Raw genomic sequence first — 17,926 nt, 5'->3', positions numbered from 1 at the left:
CTTCCAGAGGTACTCATAAGGGAGAAAAAAACCCTGTAAATTTAAGAGTAATTTCAGATTGTAAATGAAAAAGAGAGGCACGGCTGTTCATTTGCACCAATCATGCCTTCCTTTCATCTGCTCTGATTAGGCCTGGTGCGGTTTCATCAAACTACTCCATCACTGAGCTGTCACTCCAGTCGTCTGTTGATTGAAAACAATCAGGGCTCTGATGGCACAATTATTCTGACCCTTTAACTAGAGGCTGCTGTGATAATGAAAGGTTGATTATGATAGTTTGTGCCTCTTTCAGTTTGCCAAGAAGGTTAATTTGGGCATCAGACGGATGTTTAATGGGCGCTTGCTGGCTACACTGAGGTAAATGAGAACGTGCAGTCTTGGATATTGCACGGATATAGTTTGCCTGTCAATCATTGTCATTTTGAGTTTGTGCCTCACACTCTGGAAATCACATTTTATTTTTTCCTTGGGATTTAATTTATTCTGTGCCCTGAGGAAGTTCTTTCACTCTGTGACCTTCACAGTAGCTTTCTCTGTCTTTTTTTCCCTTCCCTCAAATGGAGCCCAAAGGCATAATGCATCCAGAGGAACACTTTTCTTTCATTTTTCATATTAAAAAAAAAGATTTTTAAAATCCCTGTTTATCAACTCACCCTGAACAGAGTAAATGTTTTAATTCTGATTGTAAAATCAGCATGTGCAAATGAGAGCTCGCTTGCTAACGCAGTGCCACGCAGGAGGCTGCTTACACAGACACCCATTTGTAAAACTGACAAACAGGTAAATTTAAAATGTCTCTGTGCAGCGAGAGCGGGGGGTGGCGGAGCATTATTTCCTGGTCACACACGTGTGCCTCGGCTTGGCGCTGCGAGTACAGGCATCGTCACTGCACTGCAACGCGCTGAGCTGGGAGGGCTCTCTTCAGGGTTCGGGGCAAAAGACATTTCATTGCAGATTCGGAGATTATTAATATTTACTTTGTTCAGATTGAGAGGATCCTATGCATAATTTTTTAGTTGTTTGGCTCAAGGTGCAAAAGAAATGCAAATACCTAATAATTTTGATTGTTCTACATGCAGCTCATTACAATCTTATTTTTATGCACATTTTTAATTCAAAAAAAAAAAGGAGAGAAGGATTTCTATCTTTAAGGCTCTGTATCATGTTGGTTTGAGTCACTTGCTGTCAAATGTAAGGAAGTACCTGACTGATACAGTTGGAGAAGATCATCTGGACACTGTGCCATGTGCTTGCTTTCTTAACCTCCATGTCTACTTCCTAAAGAGAGTCATAAGCAACTTTGGCTTTGAAAACGTACAATCTTTTTTGTTCATTTGTTTCCAGAAGGAATTCTTCATATACATATATATATATTTTCCTGAATGGATGGTAGATTACAATTTAGTCCACCTTGCTTATATAAAATGCTTAAATTGATGACCTAAACCGGTTTCCTTCTCAAGAGTCTCTGGAAAGAGACAAGGACTCGGACCCGTCAGAGATATAAATTAAAATCCTTTGCCAATTCATTTGTATTTTAGAAGTGGAAGTCGCTCCATGGCCTCAGTGGACTTTGTTACAGAGCTCTGGTGAATATCTAGGTTTATACCTAGGTTCCCATCCTGTACTTGAGACTTGAGGAGCCAGGTGATGCAGACGATGTCCTGTTAAATAACATAGTGCTTTTGAGGAAAGAGGTTCCCTGTCAGGAAAATCTGAGACTTGTTCATTATAAAAACTCCAAGGAGAGGCCAAATCTGATGTGCCAATTTATAGATGAAAGACACTTTCACATTGCAAAAGAGAATGAAACAATACAGTTAGAACTGAAAGCAAATGGTGAACTGGCAAACTCCAGATTTTGCATTTTGAAGTTCCCTAGGTCCCTTAAAGTCATTTCTGTAGCAGCTGTGTTGCTTTTATGACTTTTTTGCCTTATTTATCATTACTTAAGATAGTAAATTGATTTTTTTTTTGGCTTTCAGTTTTGTTTACGTATAAACAAGGTACGGAAAGACGATTCAGATGAGATTTGTAGTGAAAGATTGGGGGTGGTGAAGGAGGTGTTTGTTTTGTTTTGCTTTTACCCCCTTACCCTGGTATGCCATCAGATTGCCATGCAGAAATCTGATGGTTTGTTTTGAATATATTTGCTTCCAGCCTTGGAGAAAGCTTCTCTCTAAGTTAGTTTTGCATATTTAAAATCTAAAAACGTGTAAGTATTAATGTTTGTGACTAAGTTTGTGACTTCAAGTAGCTCACAAATGAACGTGGGTGTGATGAAGATGCCAGGCCTTTGCACTGACAAAGCAGCTTGCCGTGTCTGGCTGGAAAACTTCCCGCGAGGCCAACGGAAGCTCAGGCACCTCATATCCTCCAGCAGCGCGAAGAGAGGACAGGCAAGTCAGACACCTCTCAGGACTTGCTGCTTCCCAGGAGAGTTGGACGCCCAGGAAACACCAGGGCTGGGCTGCTGAGCTGGGTTGGGAGCAGCAGGAGCCCTTCTGAGCGCAGCGAAAGCAGAGGCAGGCGCGTTGCAGCACGTTGAGGGGCACTGAGGCACGTTGGGGCGCGTTGAGGCGCACTGTGGCGCTTTGAGACACGTTGAGGTGCGTTGCAGCACGCTGAGGCACATTGAGGCGTGTTGAGGCGTGTTCGGGCGCAGTGCAGCGCGTTGTGGCGCACTGAGGTGTGTTCAGGCACAGTGCAGCACTTTGAGACACATTGAGGTGCGTTTAGACGTGTTGCGGTGCATTGAGGTGCACTGAGGTGTGCTCAGGGGTGGTGCAGTGTGTTGTGGCACGTTGCGGCACACTGAGGAATGCTTTGGTGCTTTGAGACACGTTGAGGTGCGTTGCAGCAAGCTGAGGTGCGCTGAGGCACACAGGTGTGTTCAGGCATGGTGCAGTGCTTTGAGAAACGTTGAGGCGCATTGAGACGCTTTGAAGTGTGTTGCAGCGAGCTGAGGCGCACTGAGGTGTGCTCAGGCACAGTGCAGAGTGTTGCGGCGTGTTGAGGTGGGTTCAGGTGCAGTGCAGTGTGCTGAGGCGCATTGCGGCGCATAGAGGTCTGCTCAGGCGCGGTGCAGTGCGTTGCAGCGCATTGGGGTGTGTTCAGGCGCGGTGCAGCGCTTTGAGACACACTGAGGCGCGTTGAGGTGTGTTCAGGCATGGTGCGGCGTGTTGAGGTGTGTTCAGGCGTGTTGCGGCGTGTTGAGGTGTGTTCAGGCATGTTGCAGTGCGTTGAGGCACGCTGCTGCGTGCTCCAGCCAGGCCACAGGAGCTTGTGCCCCTGTTCCCTGATGGTTTGCGTGTGCCTGGAAATCATGTCCTTTGAGGACCTGGTTTTGTCATTTACTTAGTTTCGAGGATGAATATGGCAAAGTAAATTATTTATTAAAGTTGATACAGGTCCTGAGCTGTGGTTTCCTTCTCATACTCACATATTAAAATTAATAAGAAATGAAGCTTTTAACAGTTTAAACAGCATTTGCCCCTATGGTACTAAGAGTAGGAGTCCTTCCTTATTTTGTGAATTATTTAGTAGTGATATAAATATTTTTAAACTCCAAATTGTGGAGAGTCTCTTTGTTTTTGTTTACTTGTTTGTGTTTTAAACCCAGTTGTATTTTCAAGCATTAGTGGAGTCTTCTTAGAGAAGTCTGGATGTGTCCTTGCAATGTCCCAAAGTGTCAAATGGCTTTCGCTTGCCCATACCGACTGCCGCTGCTGGTACCTGCTGCCAGGGAGGCCAGGAAGTAGGCACTCTAATCGGGGTGTATATGGCGTGAATTGTGATGTTCCTGTGATTGAAGGTGGTGGAACCTGCAATGAGTAAATATACAGATTCTTGCTAGTATTTTGCATACAGTTTTGCACTTCTATAGTATATATTCACATGGGTGTAAGTTGCATAAGATACAGTAGTCAAGCTGTGTTCAGTGGTACCAGGAGGTCACATGGCTGGTGATGCCAGTGAGTGTTGCACGTGGTGATTCCCAGATCACAGTTTCTCCTGATGAGCAGCTTCGATGCCAGCAAAGCCTCCCTGCCCAGTACCAACTACCTACAGCCCACACAGGTGATAAGGTCATGCATAGGCTTCTTAGCCCTGCCTCTAAATTTGTATAGGAAATTGCAGTACCTGACAACAAACTCAGGCTTGAAGTCTGGTAGGAGTCAGTAGCTGCCTATACCAAAGGCATGGTCTGGGATTCATATTATTCCCTCTGTTGCTGTTGTAGTCGCTCATTAGAAGAGAAGGGTAGAAGTAGCGTAGCTGCAGAAAATCTCAGTGCAGAGCAAACTCAGGGTGACCCAAACTGCTTTTACCAAACTTCATACAGCAGCAAATTTGTGTTGTAATGGACATGTCCACCTCTGCTGCTGCAGCAGCTCTTCACATATCCCCATATGCACAAATAAATGCAGATAGTGCTTTTGTGAAAGCTAAGAGCATAGTGCTATTTGTGTGTTTACACAGTATTTACTGGAGGGGGAGAAAAAGGAGGAGTGAGATTCTAAGATATTAGCAGGCACTGATATTAAAAGTGACTTAAAAACCTTGCAATTACCAAGACCTGATGGCAGCAATGTGTATCTTTTAATAGTCTGTAACCTTTGTCATGTATAGTGCAGGTGACGCCTGTGCCGTGATGTTTTAAGTATGGGTGAGGACATGGACTGTAAGCAGAAGAAACACCGATCAGTTGGATTCGAGTGGTGACAGATAAAGTGCTCATGCTTTGTAAATATCTGTCCTTCAGTATAGCTGCCCGCACGTCAGTCGGTCTGAATTCAGTAGGTGTCTTCATCATGATGAGGATGACCTGAATTCCTCATGAACTTAAGTGTCTACTTAATGCGCAGTGCTAAATATCTGAACATTTTGAGAAATGTTTCATACAGCCAAAGAGATGGAGCGGGGAGTTACTTAAAGCCATACAACAGGAGACAACTAGACATGTGTATGTGATAGGTTTCAGGACATGTGACTATAATCCTCAATGATTTCAAGACCATAAGCGCTCTTAAATGTACTTAATTAACCTTAATGCTAACCAGCATGTACAGCAAACACCCACTGAAACACAATGCAGCTTGTAACTCATTGAACTGTTGCGGTTTTTGATGCTCTTCACTGATTCTCTGTTTTTGCCAGGGTTGAATAGCATAGAGAAGAAGGTTTCACATTCATCTTAATAAAACAGGGTTTCTGGTTTGCCAGTCCTCCTCTTGCAGAATACAAGGGAAGCAGTAAGTCTGAGGTACTGTGAGTGTAAAAAGCCCTGATCCAAACACCAGCCTTACTCTTAGGCCGTTTTACCCAACTTTCTCTTGAGCAGTGCACAGCAGTAAGTTGTAAAGAAATCTGTTGTTGCATAGCTGGTCAGAAACTTCTGCTCAGGAGCCCTTGGTCATCATGAAAGGCTCTATCAAGGAGAGGAGTCTGTCCTCACCTGAAGCTATTCAGTGTCTTGTTAATGGCTTGGATGATAGAATAATGAGGACTTTATATTTTCAGAACATCAGAAAATGGAATGGCATTCAAGCACTTTCAAAAAGAAAATTAGATTCAAAACGATCTAAGCAAATTGGGACAGTGGCATAAAGTAGGCAGCTCACCAGTAACAGATAGAAGCATGGCACCTTGTGAAAAAATGTGGTACTACCAGGTCATAACCTTAAATGTGCATCACCAATATCATAGTGTATTGACAGAGTAAGTCTCAACTAGTGGCAATGTACAAACAAGAGTGGCATAGCTTGGTGTGATCAAAGGTATCCTGCCTGTCTATTTTCCACTACCACAACCTTAAAAGGAAGATTTTACCCAGTTTTGGTTATCAATTATCAAGAAAAAGGGGGAATTTCCTTTCTGTGAGAGAGAGCCATAGCCAAGCAGCAGAGGTTCAGACACTTGTGAAATGTAACCTGAGAGAAAAAGAAAAAAAAGATTTTTTTCATGCAGAGGAGTGGAAACTACAGCAGACATCTTTAAATGCATCTGAGTTAGAGGAGAAAAGGAAGGTAGCAAAATGGTTTACATTTTGTATGGACAGGATGCAGCAGTCATCAGATTCAAAGGAGGTTCAGTCGGACCAAGGGTTCCTGAGCTCTGCAGTAGAAATACAAAGATGCAGTGGAAAATGGGACAAAAGGTTGAAAGATTTGGGCTCCTCTATAGGTAAAAGGAAAAAATGTCCAAGAGGATAGCAGAGCATGGGCATAGATTTCCTGAGGAAGTTAAGGGATCTTCATCAGAATTTATACAGCATTCTTGAAATGGTTTAGGGATAGACGCCTTCCTGGCCTCCGCATAGATTTGGCTGGATCCAGCTGGTGTGCTTTGCGATTTAAAATCTGTGTTTATTTTGGCTCTTGGGACCAGTTACAATTTCTGATAGGTTTCAGACTCTTCCTCTCCTCTTTTTCTCTCTCTCCCTTCCAGTCTCAAGCCCTTCTCTGCTTCTCTCTTTGAATTGCCAGTCCCTTTAAATATCTCCTCATTTTATGATTAAAATAAATGAAAATGGAAAAAAAATGAGGGATTCATTATTTATTTCTTATATTCCTATATTTTTTTGTCATAAATGAAGTGAAAGAAGGAGCAGGAAAAAAAGAGCTTTTTTTTTTTTCCCTAATTATTTAACCATAATCTTACTTACTGTCTTTCAATCTACCTTCAATGACCACATAGTCTGTGTTTGTAATAGTGCTCCAGCAGCTGGATTCCTGGGTATTGGTCATTCCTAAAGCATCTCGACCAGTCTGCACAGCAGGAGTATTGCATAGCATTATTGCAGTCTGGTGTTAATACTGTGAAAAATTGTAACTTTTGGGGGGGATAGTAAAAGGCGGTACTCTTACATACATACAAACACACACACACACACACACATATATATATAGTAGATCGTGCTTTAAAGCGTATATTTTATGTTGATTCATTAATTCACAAGTACTTCTTGCACTGATTGACATTGCTACTAAGGCAAATATACAGTTCTTAGGATGCAAACACAATTTTCTAAAGACCAAATTTTGACAGAATTGTATGCAGATGATTGATTTTTTTGTGTGTGTTTTGTTTTTTTTCCCCTTCCTTCCTTCCTTCCTTCCTTCCTTCCTTCCTTCCGCCCGGCGCTTTCAGCTCGCTGTGAGGTGGTTGGAACACAACTGCCGTTTCCAGTACATGGACGAGCTTCTGCAGTACGTCCGCTTCGGCCTTATGGATGTGGATACACTGCACTCCGTAGCCCTTTCCCATCCGCTCGTCCAAGCTAGCGAGACGGCCACGGCGCTTGTCAACGAGGCCCTGGCCTACCACGAGAGCATCTACGCGCAGCCCGTGTGGCAGACCGGGAGGACGAGGCCGCGCTTCCAGTCGGACACCCTGTACATCATCGGTGGGAAGAAGCGCGAGGTCTGCAAGGTGAAGGAGCTGCGCTACTTCAACCCCGTGGATCAGGAGAACGTGCACATCGCCGGCATCGCCAACTGGAGCGAGCTGGCGCCCATGCCCGTGGGCAGAAGCCACCACTGTGTCGCTGTGATGGGAGACTTCCTTTTCGTGGCGGGGGGAGAGGCCGAGCAGGCCACGGGGCGCACGTGCGCCGTGAGGACGGCCTGTCGCTACGACCTGCGCACGGACGCGTGGGCCGACATCGCCCCCATGAAGAACTGCCGGGAGCACTTTGTGCTGGGCGCCGTGGGCGACTTCCTCTACGCCGCCGGGGGCAGGAACGAGCTGCGCCAGGTTCTCCCCACCGTGGAACGGTACTGCCCCAAGAAGAACAAGTGGACCTTTGTACAGTCCTTTGACCGGTCCCTTTCATGCCATGCGGGATATGTGGTGGATGGGCTTCTTTGGATATCAGGTAGAAAACGTTTCACACAATTCGAGGTACTAACAAAATATGAAATACGAAATATTGTCTCCAGTGAAACTAACAAATGTTTTTTTGGTTTACATGGCAGGGTAACTTTTGCCTTAGGAGATTGGCATTTCAAAGAATTTAAGCCGGAATGCATGTAATGAAGCCTGGTCAGAAGTATAGGAGTGTTACACACCTATGCAATATTTTGTGTCTCCTGAATACCCCTGTGTTCAAAGCTGCATACAGCACATGTGCTGCTTCCAGTCACCATTCATAAATCACAGTGAATGAAAGTGGTTGCCAACTTCTTGGCACATGTGGGTTTGTGCTTGCTGAAAAGAACAGCAGAAAAGCAAAACCCGGGTTCTGTGGTGTGATCCGGTCTCGTGCGTTTACTCCTGACAGTGAAACGGTGACCGAACTGCTTGTGGGTCTGTGTGGATGGATCCACAGGGCTGCCTGGCAGGAGTGCACCGGGCTGCCTGGTGAAATCCTAGCGTCGTGGCTCACACCCGTGAGTAAAGGCTTCGTAATCGTAACCCAGCGCAAGTCACTTGGAACTCAGTCTGATGCACTCTTATTTTACATGTGCACGTTGGTAGGAGCTGAGAACGCTGTCGTGAGTCTTCGTTGTGGCTTATGTGGCGTGGGTTGTCTTTGGAAAAAGGTCAGTGCTGTCTACCTAAGATCTGAGAGACAAAAAAATCCTTTCAGTAAGGAATGTGTCATGGAAAGTTATAAAGTTGTAATATTTATGAGGGAAGGTAATGAGTAAATGAGTGTAACCCTTGAAGAAAATGTGCAGTGATTGCTGTCTTCACTGTAGAAGCCCTCTGGGAGGCTTCATATGGTGTGGGATCCTGCTGGCGAACAGAAGGTACCTGAATGAAAGAAGAAATTGGCTACTTATGCCGTGACTGCTTCCCAGCATATGTCACGGAGGTGAGCGGGGCTCCTCACAGATGTATCCTTCTTCCTATGTGGATTGAGTGCCAAAGGAGGGTGGCTTCCCACGCAGTGGTGGGGAAGTGGCAGGTCTCTGTCCTTATACATGTGCACTAAAATCGCAAGTGAAGGGTTTGGAATGAAGGGCAGCACAGCACGCGCGGGGCCCAAGGAGCCCCGAGAGGCGCCTCGTGCTACCAGCCGCCGTCGAGGGGGGCCCTGCGCCCTGTGCGAGTCCCGCGGAGCAGGAGCGGAGACACAAGCTCTGCTCTAGGGTGCAGCCGGCTCTAGGGTCAGGCCTCAGCGGGTCCCTCCCCAGTTTGGCAGGGCGGAGAGGGGAGAGGAGGGCCTGCACCCCGCAATGTGCTGCGCTTGCTGCGTCTCGAGGGCTGTTCTTCTCTCGCCTTCCCACCTCTCGTAGCTTATGTTTGGCAGGTTTTATTAATGAGAAAGGAGCTTTTTAAGAAATTGTGTTAAACAGATGCGTATAAAAACTGAGAGGACTAGAGGCACTCATCAGAGTGTGGTCCTTGCTCCGATACATGAAAAAAAAGCCGTCTTAATTTCATTTTTTCTTTAACAAGAAGGAGCAAGAAAATGTTTATTTTGATTGAGATTTTTGAGGGTGCCTGTGGGGTTGGTTGCAGATTGCATCTTTCCGCGTGTGTGTGTGTTTGTGTGTGTGTGTGAGCCATTTGCTTAAACAATATCTGCTTTTATGTTATGAACCGGAGTGATGCTGCGTTTAAAGATGTGCTGCTAATACAACAGTAGAAGCGGAGCAAGAAGTAAGTGGAAGACAACAGGAAGATGATGTGCTTGCAATCGGGCAAAGCAACAAAAATATCCAGTCAACTGTGTTCCTTTTATACCTGAAAATACTGCTAGCAAATTTTCTGTTTGTGGTGGCATATAATGGCATATAAACAGTGGCATATAGTAGTCGCAGTAAGGAGGAGTGTTTTGACAGTCGAATGAACTAGGCAGGACTTCTCGGTTGTATTTTGGATAGTTGTTGCCTTTGGAGAAAATTCTCCGCGGTTTTGAGTTGCCGGATGCTGCCAGCGTCGTGGGAGCAGCGGGAGCGCCTGGTGCGATGCTTCAGTGCGGTGCTGATCTGCACTGCGCTCGCACGGACTGAAAACTGGGTTATATGTATTGAAAGCAGTTATTTCAAAAATAGAAGTAGATGCAGATGCAAAGACTGTAGCTAGCTCTCTATTATTAATTAATTGCTTAGGGCCAGAAACTAGCTCTTTCTACATGTACATTCAGGGAGAGGGCAGTGGTAGAGAGAGATGTTTTAGTGTTCCAAAGTATCTGTAGTCACTGCTGAACAAACCCACTGTTCCATTATGAAATATAAGGTGGTAGAATAAGAGTATTCTGTAAAGGAGGAAGAAAACTAATAATATGTGGCCTAAAATTAAGTAGCTAGAAAACTGTTCTGAGCTAGAGGAGCTTCTGAGCTCTGTTCCTGCTCCTTTCGGCGGGTGGTCAGCAAGAGCTTTTAAGGTCAGGCTGATACAACCAACTGGCAAAGTAACCACGAGAATTTGTCCAGGTTTTTATAAGTGAATAAACTAAATAGTGATAATAAAAGTTTCCAGTCCCCGGATTTGTGGAGAGACACCTCAAGATGTGACCTGCACTCAAAGAGCCGGAATGCCCATCCGCGCTCTGCAGGAGCAGATGGAGGGCTTCCCTGTTGCCCTGTTACCAGTGCAGGGTGTGGGGAGTTGTTGTCAGCTTCATCCCAATTTATATTTGTGTCATGATTTGCTCTTGTCCTTTTTTTTTTTTTTTACAGCCCTTTAGTTTAGTTTAGTTTAGAGTTGAAAAGTGGATGAGAATTCATTAAAATAAGTCTTCTGCCTTGACAGAGCAGCACTGGGCAGATGGCTTTGAAGTTTTCCGGGGCACTGAAGGTTGCAGGCCCAGCTGGCAGCCGACGCGCGACCCTCCCTCCTCGCGGCGCCCGGCAGCCCCTGCAACACGCGGCCGGGACAGCCCGGAGTGCGCGCGCTCCCGACGAGACCCCCGCGCTCCCGACGAGACCCCCGCGCTCCCGACGAGGTCTCCGCGCTCCTGCCGAGACCCGTGTGTTCCCGGCGAGCCCCACGCCCCGGACGCCCGCGTTGCGCCCCGGACGCCCGCGTTGCGCCCCGGCGCGGGCGCCGCCTGCAGCCGGGCACCGCGGTGCTTCCCCGCGGGGGAAGGTGCGCGGGCAGCGCGGGAGCTGCTGCCTCCCGCCCCCACGTGTGGGCCGAGAGCGTCAGCTGAGCAGCACAACCCAACGTGCGCGTGAAAACTCAGCTGTGCGGGGTTGAGTTGCAGCTTATGAAATAGCTTTTTTTTCTCTGATTCTTTTATTGATGTTGTTGTTTGATTGCTGACATTTTTTTTCCTACCTGTGGTGGTTTTGACCAAGGAGAAAATAGGGACTGCATATCCTGGGGAATTGCTCTGTGTCTGCAACTATTTCATTGCTGTGAAATTGTTGTACCAAAAATAGATGGGGAATGGACAAGACCCTGCAGTATCTCACCAAGTCGACCTCTGTGCTGCCACTGTTAGGGAAATTATTATGGGCTTAACAACACATAGATAAAAACTTCCCCGTGATGCCTTCTCAGTCCGTGCTTGGCAGATGGTTCCTTTTCACTGTCATCAACCCCCAGTAAGAATAGCGGGTCTCACACAGCTCAAAACACTGATGCTGTGGGTTTGATGTCCTTGTTTCTTCTTAGATTGCACGTAAACATCAATTTTTAATGATTTTTTTTCAGCTAGGGCTGGTGCTCCTCTTGTTGGCAATTCCAGGACATGGAACAGTGTAGACTGGAGCTCTTCTGAGGGGATTCCTGCGCTGCTGCAGGAACGGGCTCCGAGTCCCCGGGCCGGCTGGCGCGGGAGGCGGGGGCTGCGCGTGGAGGGGCCGTGTCTGGCGTGTGACACCCGACCCGTGTCCTCGAGCAGCAGCGGGTCCCCGTGGGCAGCTGTGCGGGGGCGTCTGCTGCAGGGAGCAGCGGGTCCCGCTGCGCGACCCCAGCGAGCAGGGACCGCAGGGACATGTGCCGTTTTCTCCGGGATTTGCATGGGATTAGATGTCACAAGGGGCTCTTACCAGGACACGTTACAGAGGCATTGCACATTCCCAGTTGCGAAAACTGTGTTGAAGCCGCGGCCTCCCGCCCTGCTGTTTTGGAGCGGTCTTTACCAGAGATGATTTTGGGTTCAGCTCGAGAACCGCGGCAGGGCAGGTAACAACCCCGAGTGCCCGTGGAGGGGCAGCGGGCGGGTTCAGGCCAATTCCTGACTTTGGGAGGGCTCCGTTGGGAGCGGCTCTCCGGGCAAACGGCCGTGTCAGCGCGGCCTGCCGAGCTGACCCTGGGCTTGAGCGGTCCCGTCAGCCCGGGCCACACTGCAAACCTTGTTGGCATTTACCGAAGATTTTCTTTCTCTGATGCGATGGGTTACTGCCATGCCAGCTGCTATTGCTGAGGCCAAATGCAATAATGTGTATTTCATTTCTAAGTAAGTGCTTTGTAAGTGCTGCTACCAGGGAGCACTGCAGAGGAATTTAAGAAATCATCTCGGGGTTACGCCATTTTTTTTCTGAGAGAAAATATCTTACTATTTTTGGTACCACTTAAACTTTTATTTTTCCTTTGCTTATTTGTTAAGAGACATATTACTCTTCTTTTGCCCTCTCCCAGCTGCCTGGAGTATTTTTAAAAGAATAGTTCAAGAGGACATTACAGACATGTTAAATTTGAATTTTGGCAGAAAATTTTAAACTTTTGCTAGAGCACTTCAAAGTTGGGAGGAACTTGAGTTGGAAATTGATGCAGATATAGGATGTATGACAGATGTATCTATAGAAACCTGTTAAGATGCAGATTATCCCCCTGGGGAGGGGAGATCAAAACTGCCAATCTATAAAATACACTTGTTAGGGGAAGGCATGGAATCTGTCTCCGCAAGCACTTTGATTGCAGGGGACAGTGTAGCAGCATGTGGCATCATAACCTAAGAGCAGGCAAATCAGCTTGATGACTTTCAAAGCCAGGAATACTGCTGGAGGCAAGGGTACTCCAGTCTGGAAGAAATTAAAACATATAGAGACTGTTATTAATTCCAGATCTATTTTTGTGTAGTCAAATCTGTATGCAAATCCTCAGCATCTCATTTTGGCAGATTAATCTAAAAGTGGAGAGCGGTATGTGAAGGGAATGTAATGATGAAACACCAAGATGAGCAGTATTGCAGGGGGAGAGATGTGAGCTGCTGCGCGCTTGATGCGAGGAGCTGTGTGGAGAGACGAAAATAATTTTGCGTATTTGATTATTTCATCATTTTGCCGGGGAGCAGCTCCCTCCTTTCCCTTCCTCCTCGCTGCCTCCCTCCCCACACTCGGCTGCTCCTCTCTGTGGTGTCCCTGTCTGCCGCGCTGGTGCTCCCCGGCACGTGGCTGCCAGGGGGCCTCAGCGGCGCCCCCCTTCCTGCTGGGACAAACCTAGCGGAGCCGCTTTGGCGGGAGCTCCTTCTGGTCCCGGCTTCCAGGCTCCGGCGGAGAGCGGTGGGGCCGGGGATCGTGGAGGTGCTGCAGGGCCCGGCGTTCCCGGCGGCTCCCATGTGTCCCGGGAGCGTTTGCTCAGCTCCGGTTGCAGCCTGGAGGCTGAGGCGTTTCCCTGTGCTTCCTTCAGGGACACCTACCATGAAACCCACCAGGTTACAGGATGCTCCAGCACTGAGCCCGTACTGCCCGTGGGGAGGGGAGGAGATGCTTGGGGCATCTTTGATAAAAACCCGTCCTAGGCTTTTCCAAGGTTGTCCCCACCCTGGTTTCTACACATTCCTGAAAAGTAAGTACTGGTAAAGGGTTGATGTTGCTGATCCCTATGGAGGAACCTCCCAGTGAAGGCCACAGCTAAGCCAGGAGATGCGCCCTCATTAACGTAAGGCAAGTACAGAATTTAGAAATACCAGGCAGTTGCTCAGAGCTGTGCACGGTTTTCCAGCTGGCGCTGCTGCCCTCACACAGGGATAGCTCCTCTTCACCTCTCCCTTCTCTGTGGCATAAAACGGTCTCCTCCGCTTTCTCCAAACCGTGTCAGGCGCTGCGGGTCCTCGCAGCAGCCGCGGCTTCTGTCGCTGTGTCTTGAAAGGGCTGAATGGGCAGTCGTTCCTCAACAAACATGTTTTTATCCTGTTTGTAACCCATGGAATTAGAGGGAAAGTGGGAGGAGAGCTGGTTGTTGTTATTTTATGGCCCCCTTTTTTTTTAGCAATGTGCTCTTAGCCAGATTAAAAAGTGCAGCGGAAAGTAAAGTGTATCTATCTGGTTGGGGACAGTACAACTGCGTCAGCAAACGAATCCTAGCACTGGTTAGTTTGCTTTGCACAATCTGGGTCTCGGTTTTGTTCATGTGAAAAAATGTAACCTGTGTAAACTCTTTCATAGGAGGAGTAACAAATACGGCGCAGTACCAAAACAGGCTCATGGTCTATGATCCAAAGCAGGTGGGTGTCCGTGTTGTGTGTTTTTCTCGTATGTTTTGCTTTGACCAGGTCTAGTAGCAAATGCCTCTGAAGATTTTGTAAGGTTGAAAGTGATGCCCGAGTGAATTGGTAGTGTTTTACACTAACTCCATACTGATGTTTCTGTTTAATCGTGTAATGAAGACTCTGACATTTTCAGTATTTGTGAAGCCTTCGGGTGTCAGAAAAATCCTGGAGGAAACATGGAAGTGTTTTAGATTTCCTGATTTCAGTGGTGTTTATTTTGCTTGCTCCTTTTTCCGTAACAAAGCCTTGGGCAGCAGATACCTGAGCCAGCGTCACAGAAGTGCTACTTTTCATTGGCATTTCTGCTCTGAAATTGCCTAGTAACTTCTGTAGCAGCGCAGGCCTTTTGTTTCCTGCACGCTCGCAGAACTATGCTGCCCGTCGGGGACTTACTCCACTGGCTTCTGGGGCACCTAGCACGGCACTACACAAGCGCTTAGAGTATCTTTTAGGGGTTATTTATTTCACGTCCCGCGTGTGTCTTGGGTAGGTTAGCGCTCGGTGCCCATTTCGGAGGCTGGGGGCTGTTTCTGCCCTTGCTTGCGGGAGGAAACATGGCCAATTTTTAACTTCATCCACTTTTTAATATATTAATCTTTGTCAGTCACTGGGTTATCTGATGTAGGCGTAGCAGAAGCAATTGCTTTCTTAAAGAAAGAAGTGCTGTGTCTTAATCCCGCTGCTTCCTTGTCCCCGCACCTCTTTCCTCAAAAAGTAGCACTCTGGGATGTCATTAATCAGGAGGGAAGATTTGCAAAGGGATGTTGCTTTGCAAGTACCCCCCAAAAAAAGGGTTAGCATTAAACCCACTTCTTGAATCGTTTGAAAAGATTCTCTAGGAAAGTATTTTTTTTTCCCCATTCCTTTGCTCCCCAAGGAGAAGATCAAATAAGCTTCTGATTAGCAAAAGGTAGAAGAATCTCTCCTCTCATAACATAGCTAGCTGGTCTGGATAATTTTAGTGCTATATACAAAGGAGACAGACATCTAAAACTTTATTTTTGCTTGAAGCATAATAGTCCTGCTTAAGGGGGATTTGCTGCTGAATTATAAAGGTGAAAAAAAAGGCTTTGAAATCTGATGAGATAAACAGAAAAACACAGAGCCAGAAATACTAATAAATTACTAAAGTTAAATCCGAGAACTAGTGTAGTAGGCAGTGTAGAAGATCCAGTATATGCAGACCGTGCTACAATGGGCCCAGGTGTAGCACAAGGGCGCAGTGGGGCCGAGGGGCAGGAGCCCGCGAGGAAGCTGCTGCTGCTGCTGCTGCTGCTGCCGCCGCCCCGCAGCGCCGCTGAGCGCCGCCTGCTCTCCCCGCCTGCAGAACAAGTGGCTGGGCCGCAGCCCGATGCCGCAGAGACGGGTCTACCACTCCATGGCCGGCGTGCAGCGCCGCCTCTACGTGCTGGGCGGCAACGACCTGGACTACAACAACGACCGCGTCCTCGTCCGGCACATCGACTGCTACAACATCGACACCGACCAGTGGACGCGCTGCAGCTTCAGCATGTTGACAGGCCAGTACTGGTGCAGAAGCAGTGAGTGTTTCATTAGTGCAGCTTTACAGCTGCTTTTTCCTTGCCTCTAGATGCCTGCAGTAGGTAAAACTCCACAGGTCAAGAGGCGGGCTGGGGGCCTTCCAGCAGGAGAGTTTTGATTACTGTTCTGGCAAAACCTTTCTGTGAAACATTAGCTTTAGGGTATCATAGACAGAATTTTCAGGAAGATGCATGGCTTAATGTGGCTTCATAAAGCAGTCACAGTAGTTTGTTGAGAAAATCATCAGTCCTTATTGTAAGCTCCTTTGCAGTCACCAGGAAGGGCTGCTGCAGCATCTTGCTGCTGCTGCCCCTGCCTCTGCCACGCAGCCCAGGCTGGTGGCGCTCCCGGGCGCGCGGACACCTTGGAGCAGCCCAGGCTGGTGGCGCTTCCGGGCGCGCGGACACCTCGGAGCAGCCCAGGCCGGTGGCGCTCCCGGGCGCGCGGACACCTCGGAGCCGTCGGAGGGGCAGGCAAGGACCTGCTGCGTGAGTCACAGCCAGGGGAGCTTTGCAGAGGAGGATGTGCTCTCAGAACACTGTTAGTTTGGGGGCTGGTCTCTTCTTCAGCAGACTCGGCACTCTTGTGGGAACAGTTTTGTCTACCAAAAAGTTCCTGGGCTGCTCCTGGAGCCTGAGAACTGGCCCTCCCGCACTTTGCATCCTCTTTCATGTGGCCCTGCCTTCCCTTCCAAGATCGACCCCTGGAAGGGATATAAAAGCTGCAGGATCTTAACGAGGAGCTCAGCATAGCTGGAAGTTCGCTGAAATAAACAGGAGCTCTGTGTCAGAGGAAGCAGTGCCTGGTTGCTCTTCGCCTCCCCTTGTGGCAGGTACCGAGTTCAGAGACGCTCAAATTGCAGCCAAGTGCGTCCACGTTTGTGTTCAGTGCTAAAAGGGTAAATTGAACGTTGAAAGTGGTTCCTATTTCTATTATTTCCTTTTTTACTGTAGGTCAAAACGAGTCTGGAGTTGCCGTGCACAATGGTAGAATATATTTAGTTGGCGGCTACTCGATTTGGACAAATGAGCCCTTGGCGTGTATCCAGGTGAGTGATTTAGGTTTCTTTAAAAGTCTTTGCCAGTAATTTTGCAAGGTTATTCAAAAGTGAAAATGTGCGTGAAGGGCAGAGATTAAAGGTGTTTCCTATGCAGCCGCTGAGCCTTCAGAAATGCGCAGAGGAAACATTGTGGGTCTTAAAAAGATTGCCAGGTTAGTTATTAAATGTAATGATAGCAGCTGCCCTGCAGATCCGCAGCTTTCACATATCCTTGTGCAGACACTAGGAACTTCTTTTATCTTGCTACGTTTTTCTGAGCGATGGAAATGTCCCGCGCAGCCTTCCCGGTGTGACCAGCTGGGCAGCGGCAGGCAGAACCTCCTTACGCCTCACTCTGCTCTTCTGCCAATGAACAACATTTTCATTAGCTTCCAAGTATAATGATGTGGGAATTCAACCTCCAAAGGTTAAATGTCCCACATGGATACAGGTTAGACTTAGCACAATAAAGCAATGTACGGAATGCCATGCTGCTGATCTAATGCTGAGAAGTCACAAGGTTTGTAAAGAGGGGATCATGCAAGAGAAACAGTCAAAACTAAGTTCTGGTTACAGTGCAATCATATTTTTTCTAAGTTGTTGGCTACCCCGGAACTGTAACTGGAGGAATTCATTGGGGCTGCCTTGGGAGCAGCTGCAGTGCAGTGCAGAGTGGCACACAGTGCTGTGCCAAGGCGCTGGATACCACAAACACTCATTTATAACCCGCAGGTACTTGGCAGGGTTGCTGCCCCGGGGGTTAAACACTGCTCAGTGACAAGTGAAAACGACCCTGGGATCTTCCTTTCCAAATGGACTTTCGTCCGCATCCCCAGCCGGCCGTGAGCTGGCAGCCTGCCCAGGGCTTTGGCAGAACTGCATGTGCTGCCTCCTCCCTTCTCAGTCGCTGGCGCTGTGCCCGGCCTCAGCCAGTAAAACTGGCCCTTTCA

At 47.8% G+C, this 17,926-nt stretch overlaps 1 protein-coding gene across 1 annotated transcript in view; it reads left to right on the top strand.

Annotated features, from left to right (window-relative positions):
• Positions 1-17,926, top strand: part of KLHL32 (kelch like family member 32) — a 95,151-nt gene that overhangs the window by 76,896 nt on the left and 329 nt on the right. The window contains exons 8-11 of the mRNA XM_088520408.1: positions 7,153-7,879; positions 14,292-14,350; positions 15,723-15,915; positions 16,891-16,985. Coding sequence (XP_088376534.1) covers positions 7,153-7,879; positions 14,292-14,350; positions 15,723-15,915; positions 16,891-16,985 — 1,074 coding nt within the window. The remainder of the gene's footprint in view (positions 1-7,152; positions 7,880-14,291; positions 14,351-15,722; positions 15,916-16,890; positions 16,986-17,926) is intronic.

This window comes from Tinamus guttatus, unplaced genomic scaffold (genome assembly GCF_059628265.1).
Source record: "Tinamus guttatus ecotype Peru unplaced genomic scaffold, ASM5962826v1 Tinamus_guttatus_pri_ptg000088l, whole genome shotgun sequence".
Taxonomy (NCBI): Eukaryota; Metazoa; Chordata; class Aves; order Tinamiformes; family Tinamidae; genus Tinamus; species Tinamus guttatus.
This window is presented reverse-complemented; position numbering and strand designations above follow the sequence as displayed.